At 54.0% G+C, this 8,109-nt stretch overlaps 1 protein-coding gene across 1 annotated transcript in view; it reads left to right on the forward strand.

Moving 5' to 3' along the window:
* PAICS (phosphoribosylaminoimidazole carboxylase and phosphoribosylaminoimidazolesuccinocarboxamide synthase) overlaps window positions 1–5,784 on the forward strand; it is a 43,416-nt gene extending 37,632 nt beyond the window's left edge. The window contains exons 13-19 of the mRNA XM_064149336.1: window positions 66–244; window positions 776–955; window positions 1,054–1,167; window positions 2,253–2,336; window positions 2,420–2,600; window positions 3,948–4,106; window positions 4,710–5,784. Of these exons, the coding sequence (XP_064005406.1) occupies window positions 66–244; window positions 776–955; window positions 1,054–1,167; window positions 2,253–2,336; window positions 2,420–2,600; window positions 3,948–4,106; window positions 4,710–4,876 (1,064 nt within the window). The 3' untranslated portion in view covers window positions 4,877–5,784. The remainder of the gene's footprint in view (window positions 1–65; window positions 245–775; window positions 956–1,053; window positions 1,168–2,252; window positions 2,337–2,419; window positions 2,601–3,947; window positions 4,107–4,709) is intronic.
* The last annotated feature ends 2,325 nt before the right edge of the window (window positions 5,785–8,109 follow it).

The following is an 8,109-nucleotide window of genomic DNA, read 5'->3' on the forward strand; positions in this document are numbered from 1 at the left end:
TCTGTGATGCCATGAGCTGTGGAGTGTGCCTAGGAATGGAACTAAGTTGCCATCTTTGTATTTAGGAATCAGAACAGCTTTTGTCAGGAAGCAGAGTGACACAGCATTCATAGCAGCCCACTGTGAGATGATCCCCATTGAATGGGTGTGCAGAAGAATTGCTACTGGCTCCTTCCTCAAGAGAAACCCTGGTGTGAAGGAGGGATATAGATTTTACCCACCCAAAATCGAGATGTTTTTCAAGGTAAGTTTCCTTTCCTGTGATGTTAATCAAACTTCAGGAGACCCAGAACCCTGCATGACCTCCTGACCAGGCTGACAAGTAGGGCTGCTGGCTGAGCAGCCCTCCTGGTGTTGGTGGCTTTGCTGTCCTGCTGTGTTCTTGTGTCCTTGTCCAACAAGAAGGGGGCTACAGGAGGGCTGGGGAGGGACTATTGACAAGGTCTGGGAATGACAGGAGGAGGAATGGGTTTGAAGTGGCAGAGGGGAAGATTGGAACTGGATGTTAGGAAAGGGTTCTTTGCAGTGAGGGTGGTGAGACACTGGCACAGGTTGCCCAGGGAGGTTGTGGAGCACAGAATCCCCCAATGTGATCAAAGATCACATTGGGTGATTCTGTGCTCCACAGCCTCCCTGGAGGTGTTCAAGGCCAGGTTGGATGAGGCCTTGAGCAACCTGTTCTAGTGGGAGGTGTCCCTGCCTATGGCAGAGGGTTGGACCTGGATGATCCTTGAGGCCCCTTCCAACCTCAACCATTCTGTGTGTGTCTTAACAGGATGATGCTAACAATGATCCACAGTGGTCTGAGGAGCAGCTCATTGAAGCCAAATTCTGTTTTGCTGGCCTTACTATTGGGCAGACTGAGGTGGACATCATGTCTCGCTCCACTCAAGCCATCTTTGAGATCCTGGAGAAAGCATGGCAGCCCCAGAACTGCACCCTGGTGGACCTGAAGGTACAGGGGGGCTCATTTCTCATGCTGCTGGTTCTGGCAGGACATTCACTGCTGGACACTTCCTAAAGCAGGATTCTTACTGTCTCTTTTTGGTTTAGATTGAATTTGGTGTTAATGTTCTGACCAAAGAAATTGTTCTGGCTGATGTTATTGATAATGATTCCTGGAGACTGTGGCCAGCAGGAGACAGAAGCCAGCAGAAAGACAAACAGGTAAGGTTTGAGTCTTTAAGACAGAATGGAGTGGGGGCAAGTAAAGCCTAGAGTCAACCACCTGCATTCAGAGTGGCTTGTTCTAGGCAGTCTGATCTTGTTAGAGTAGCTTGTAGGGTACCTCTTGTCCAACCCTCTCCCCGTTAAGCAGTTGGTTTGTGGCAGAAAAAGTCCCCTTCAGCAGTAGTGTCTAGCACTGCTGGATGGAGCTGCTGCAGTGGGGAGCAAGAAGAGTTTCTGGCCGTGCAGGCAGCAAGATATTTGGGCAACAGATCACTAGGGAGAAGACAGCAGCTCTGGCTCCCAGGGCTGCCTCGGAGTTTCTGTGTACTCGGAGGTGGTGTCCTCTACTGGGAGAGATGTGGTGACACCTAAGAGGATAGAGGGAGGCTGCTTCTCTTGCTTCTGGTGAGGCGTGAACTGAGCGTTCAGTCGTCTCTAAGTGGTGCTGCCAGGCTGTGCCCACACGAGGGCTGCACACCCGAGGTCCAAGGGAAGCTTCTCTGTTTAAATTGAGAGCAGCTCCACTCGTCAGAGCCGTTCCACTTGTCAAGCAGCTAAAGCAGTCGTGGAAGGACCTGCTGGGCTGCTGCTGCCATGGAGCTTGTGGCAGTTGCTGAGTCTAGCAGCAGAGCCCCTGGGAGAGAAAGGGGGCCCCAGGCACAGGGCAAGATTTCACTGTGTGAGTCCTGTCCAGCTGGGGAGCAGAAGTGCTGCTGTGCAGTGCTGTGCTTGGGTGCCCAGCTCTGCCAGTACCAGAGGGGCAGGATAACCTCCTGCAGGACCCAGGCTGGGCAGCACAGTGCTGCACAGGCAGCCATGCAGACAGAAGCCCACTTTGGCCCTTGGGAAGCCCTCAGAACCTCAGTGCTCTCATGGCTGAAGGCCTCTGGCATGGCAGATGGACAGGAGCTGTAATGCAGAAGGTTGTTCACACCCCTTGAGATGATCTCTGTTAAATTGCTTCCTCTGGAAGCAGCACAGATACTCCAGTGGGGGATCCCTAGCAGCTGTGCAGCCAAGGGAGTGCCCTGTGTGCCCAGCACGTTAACTCCAGGGTGCTCTGGTTTTTCCCCTCTCTCCAGTCCTACCGGGACCTGAAAGAAGTGACTCCTGAAGCACTGCAGATGGTCAAGAGGAACTTCGAGTGGGTTGCAGAGAGAGTGGAGGTACCTGGCTTTGTGGACAACCTATCTGGACTTCAGTACCTGCACCTCTTCAGTCCTGCTCACTGCTTGCCTCTCTCCCCTAGATGCTCCTGAGAAGCAAGAGCCAAGGCCGAGTGGTGGTGCTGATGGGATCTTCTTCAGACCTCACTCACTGTGAGAAGATCAGAAAGGCCTGTGGCACCTTTGGCATCCCCTGCGAGCTCAGGGTCACCTCTGCTCACAAGGGGCCAGATGAAACCCTCAGGATCAAAGCAGAGTATGAAGGTAAATCATAGAATGGTTTAGGTTGGAAAGGACCTCAAGGATCATCCAGTTCCAACCTCCTGCTATAGGCAGGGACACTAGAACAGGTCACTCAAGGCCTCATCCAATGTGGCCTTGAACACCTCCAGGGAGGTTGTGGAGCACAGAATCAAAGAACACATTTGGTGCTTCTGTGCTCCACAACCTCCCTGGGCAACCTGGGCCAGTGTCTCACCACCCTCACTGTACAGAACCCTTTCTCTAACAGCCTGTTCCAACCTTCCCTCTGCCACTTCAAACCCATTCCTCCTCCTCCTGGCATTATGAGACGTTGTCAATAGTCCCTCCCCAGCCCTCCTCTATCCCACTTCAGATCCTGCAAGGCCACTCCAAGGTCTTCTGGAAGCCTTCTCTTCTCCAGGCTGTACAGCCCCAACTCAGCCTGTCCACAGAGCAGAGCTGCTGCAGCCCTCTCAGCATCTTGGTGGCCTCCTCTGCACTCGCTCAAACAGTTCCATGTCCTTGTACTGGGGGCTGCGGAACTGTCCACAGCCAAGGAGCTGCTGCTTTGGCCCCAGGCACTGCCAGCTGCAGTGGTTCCATCTTTAGGTGGAGCACCAGGCTGTCCTCACGCTGCTCCACGCCTGCCAGTGGAGCGTGATGTGCTGGAGTGCATGCTGCAGTCGTTGTCCTGCTGCCCAGCCACGGCTGCCACTACTCCAAAGTCTACCCTCTGCTTTTATCCCAGCACCAGAACTACTTTGCCCAAGCCTTTAGCATGTTAGTACACTTCTTACAGCATCTTGCTGGTGATGCTGGGCCCTCTGAAAAGGAGGAGTGAGAGCTCCTCTAGCTGGCTGTGAATATTCCTGTGCTGTTTACAAGGCAGGTGTTGCTACCATCAGACTTCCCATGGAAGTATCCTTGCTCATCATTTTAAATGCCACAAAAACTGACATCTCTCCTAAAGCCTTCATAGCCTAGCAGAGGAGAGATCAGAACTACTTATTCTTGTGGGAGGAGTCTGCTTTCAGCTCTGGATCTCCAGATGTGATAAGCACAGTTGAGGAGCACAACTGTGTAAGATTTGAGAACACTTAAAGATGCCAGGGGCTTAGTGACTCTGTTCTCTGCAAAGCTGAGACTTCAGGGGGGTGCTGGCATCAGCTCCAGTGAGCAGCAGCTGGGATTTAAGGCTGCAAGGCTTAGCAGATCCTCCTGTAAAGAGAGCAGTTGAACATGGAGTTGTGGTGATGTGGTACTGGCAAAATAACTCCCAACAGGGTGGTGGACTTAGGTGGAGCCCTCTCAAAAGCAAGCAGTGGAGCACAAGGTGGATTGTTCATTTCTGAATGTCTTCTTTCCCAGGAGATGGAATCCCAACAGTGTTTGTGGCAGTAGCTGGCAGAAGCAATGGCTTGGGGCCAGTCATGTCTGGTAACACTGCTTACCCCGTGGTCAACTGTCCTCCCCTCTCAGCTGAGTGGGGCACTCAGGATGTGTGGTCCTCTCTCAGACTCCCCAGTGGTAAGATGGTTTTCAGCTTCAGCTCTGGGTTTGCTTTGTGCACAGGGGTCTGCAGGCACAGGTGGCCAAGCACTGGAGAAGCAGCTGGGGCAGCACTGAACAAAGTCTACAGCCCCTTTACATGGCCTTTGGCTGCCTGAGGGCAGAGCTCGGCTGGAGATAATCCTTAGGAAGTGAACTTATCCTTGCTGAACATCCCAGTTTGAAGTGGGGATTGGTATGGATGGAGACTTAGACACAGCCTTTCACTTAGAGCTGCATTTCCCTCAGGCTCAGGATAAGAACTGCTTCTCTACAGCAGGTGTAGGCAGGAGCTTAGCTCTGTTACTTCAGTGCACTGCTACCTGCAGCATTGTGAGCTTCACCTTGCAGATGCTTGGCAAGCAGAAGGCTCAGAAGTCTGTTACCTCTGTGAGGAGAGTCCCTGCTGTGCTGGCCTTGGGTGTAAAGTGACCTGAGGCAGCCACCTAAGGAGGAGTGGTGGAGCAGTGGCAGCTCAGCAGCCGTGACAGGGGATCCTGTGGCTCTAGGAGGCAGGACCAAGCACTGGTGCTGCAGAGTCTGTCTGGCTGTTACATACGCTTTGTTTTCTGTTCCCTGCAGGCCTTGGCTGTCCTACTACTCTGTCCCCTGAAGGAGCTGCCCAGTTTGCTGCCCAGATCTTCGGGTTAAACAACCACTTGGTGTGGTCCAAGCTGCGAGCCAGCATGCTGAACACTTGGATCTCCTTGAAGCAGGCTGACAAAAAGCTGCGTGAGTGCAGCTTGTAAGTGGTGCTGAGCAGTACCTCTCGCCTGCTCTGCAGGGTCACAGCTGCTAGGCTTTACCTTTGGATCAGCTCACAAGTCCTGCATCCTTTCTCCCAGAAGGCATTGTTAGAGCAGCAGCTGAAGTCTGTTCTCATCCTTCCCTCCTCTATTTTTGTAGTGTAACAACTTAGTGAAAGATGGGGAAGTGGCATTTTAGGTACCTCTTGCTGTTGCTCCACGATGGTGCTGCTCTGCTTTCCTATTGTGTCCTGGTACCTACAGCCCACCTCCAGAGAATGCTTGGGTGCCAGCTGAGTAGAACCCAACTAGTCTGCTGTGTTCTGTAACTGATGGATGCTCTTCCATAGTCCTCATCTGTGTGTCCTGACCCTTCTGGCTGGAGCCAGTGCTGCTGCTGTTCTGCTTGCAATGCTGCCTGCCGTAGTTAGCAATACGATGATAACCTGGGCTGTACTCGCAGGAGCAAGGGCTGGAAGCATGTTTTGAGCCTGACAAATGCCTGCCTTACTGAAACAGCAAGGATCTGCACCCCAGGGAGGGGTCAGGTTTAAGTGGGGGAAAGGCAACACCAACTCTCTTGTTCATGCCTGGTTGCTGTAACTCTTGCCTGGTGCAGTCTGCCTCGGGCACATCTCTGCCTTCTGTATCTCTAAAGGGTCTGTGTGATGCTGTCAACCTCTCTCCCTGCACTTCAGGGGTTGCAGCCAGTAGCTGGCTCTATTTCTTCACTCTTTCTTCACTGAAGGAGGGAATAAATAGCACAGCACTGAAGTGCTGGAGGCAAATGTGAGCATGAGTGTCTTGTCCTTGCACCCCTCTGCATAGGCACCATTCTAACAGAGATGCAGTCCCTCAATGGATGTAACAGTTATGCTTTTCCAAGTGCAAATAAACTGTGGAAGTCAGAACTGCTGTGGGGAGATGGAAGTACACTCAAAGCAGCCATCAGCTGTGCTACAGCACCTGCCAGGCTCCTGGCGTTAGCTGGGGAAAAGCTGCATCACCACCACCTGCACACAAGGGGATTAGAAGCTGAGAATGGTCGGAGGAAAGGTACCTCCGGAGCTCATCCAGTCCAAGTCCCCTGCAGTCACCAGGGCAACCACCTCCATCAGCTTCCCCTATTGAGCCTGGCCTTGAATGTCTCTAGGACCGGGTCGGCACAGCTCCAGGCTGGGTGGGGAATGGCTAAGAGCAGCCCTGAGGAACAGGCCCTGGGGCTCTGGGCTGATGCAAAGCTCAGCAGGAGCCTGCAGTGCGAGTGCAGCCCAGACACAACCCTGTGCTGGCTGCAGCAAGAGCAGTGTGGGCACAGGGCAAGGGAGGGGATTGTGCCCCTTGGCTCTGCTCTCCTCACACCCCACCTGCAGTCCTGGGGGCAGTTCTGCAGCCCCCAGCACAAGCAGGACATGGAAGTGTTGGAGCCAGTGCAGAGGAGGCCACCAAGATGCTGAGAAGGCTGCAGCAGCTCTGCTGTGAGCACAGGCTGAGAGAGTTGGGGCTGTGCAGCCTGGAGAGGAGAAGGCTTGGAGGAGACCTTGGAGTGGCCTTGCAGAATCTGAAGGGGGCTCCAGGAGGGCTGGAGAGGGACTGTTGACAAGGTCTGGGAATGCCAGGAGGAGGAGGTTTGAACTGGCAGAGGGGAGATGAAAACTGGATGTTGGGAAAGGGTTCTGTGCAGTGAGGGTGGTGAGACACTGGCCCAGGTTGCCCAGGGAGGTTGTAGAGCACAGAATCACCCAATGTGATCAGTGAACCACACTGGGTGATTCTGTGCTCCACAACCTCCCTGGAGGTGTTCAAGGCCAGGCTAGATGAGGCCTTGAGTGACCTGTTCTAGCAGGAGGTGTCCCAGCTGGGAGGGTGACATTCCCTGCTGCTTGAACTCTGCGGGAAGCACTGACTTAAGAGCCCCAAGGCAAGGTGGGGGGATTAGCAAGCAGGCTCTTTAAACAACCATGTGAGTGCCACAGTGTCAGCAGGCCTGCCAGTGTGCTGTGAGCCAGCTCTAGCACAAGTGGCAGCCAGAGCAGAGAGCCTGCTGCTTGCTGGGGGGAGGGAGTTGGGTAAGCTGGTAAGGAGCCAGCAGCTGGTGGCAGCAGCCTGCAGCTCAGCTGTGTAACTGAGGGGGGGTTACACAATAGCCACTCTTCTGCTCCCTCCCCAACACTGGGTGTTAGCCCTGCTGGGCCATTAAGCTGACAAGCCAGTGGCTGGCCTGGCACCCTGGCACAACAGGCAGCTGCCACCAGCCAGTTGTGTCTCTTCCTCCACCCACAGCTGGGGGCTGTTGCTGTCTTCAGTGTTTCCCCTGAGAGAAGAATGAGACTGATCTTGAGTGGTACCCCTGGGCTATGCAGAGCTGTCTAGTTGGTTTCTCAGGTTCCTTGCCCCTGACTGTGCCAACTTCACTTGTAAAACAGTGCCAGCCCAGGCTGGACAGGAGCATGCCAAGTGCTTCAGTTGCCATAGAGATGTCACTCCCCAGCTTTTGGAGGGTGCTTGGGGGTTTTGTGTGCAGCCTGCACTGAACTCAAGCAAACTCTTGCTTGAACCTTGCAAAGAAGTGCCAGGACACAGCAGCTGGCACTAACAGCGCTGCTCTGGGCAGCAGACAGAGCCTGTGAAGCCTGCCCTAGCTGCAGCCACTTTGTGTGGCCAACCTAAAGGCCAAAGCTGTTTGGCTGTTCGGCTTTGTGGGGAACTTCCAGTGCTTGCTCCTGACAGGAGAACACTTTCCTGTGGTTCAGCATCCACCACTGAGGCAATAACCTGAGTCTCTCCAGCCAGGAGCTGCTCAGAGCATTGGCTTTTGGTGGCCCAGCTGCAGCCACTCTCCCAACAGACCCTTTTCAAAGTGCTTTTATCAAGTGTACCTAAAGGGGTTGTGGAAATACAGTTCCAACTTCCAAAGTGAGTCAGAAGAGCTGGAAGGAAGATCTGGTGTTACAGCCCTGCTGTGGAGCCTAGGCAGGCCCCTGGCACAGGTCCTGTCCTTAGCAGCAGTGACCTGCTTAACAGCCATGCTCTCCAGAAGGTGCCACCAGCAAGCAGCTGTTGACACTTGGCAGAGGGAAGGGCTGAGGACACCCCACACTGATTCAGGCAGAGGCCAGTGGCACCTGGTGTTCAGCACTTAAAGCATCCTTTCACCTCCCAAAAAAGCCAACCCCAAGCCCCCAGGGCCATTCTGTGAAAGCAAGGGGCACACCAGGCCTGGCTCCCACTCTTGT

This window comes from Pogoniulus pusillus, chromosome 9, assembly GCF_015220805.1.
Source record: "Pogoniulus pusillus isolate bPogPus1 chromosome 9, bPogPus1.pri, whole genome shotgun sequence".
Classification (NCBI taxonomy): domain Eukaryota; kingdom Metazoa; phylum Chordata; class Aves; order Piciformes; family Lybiidae; genus Pogoniulus; species Pogoniulus pusillus.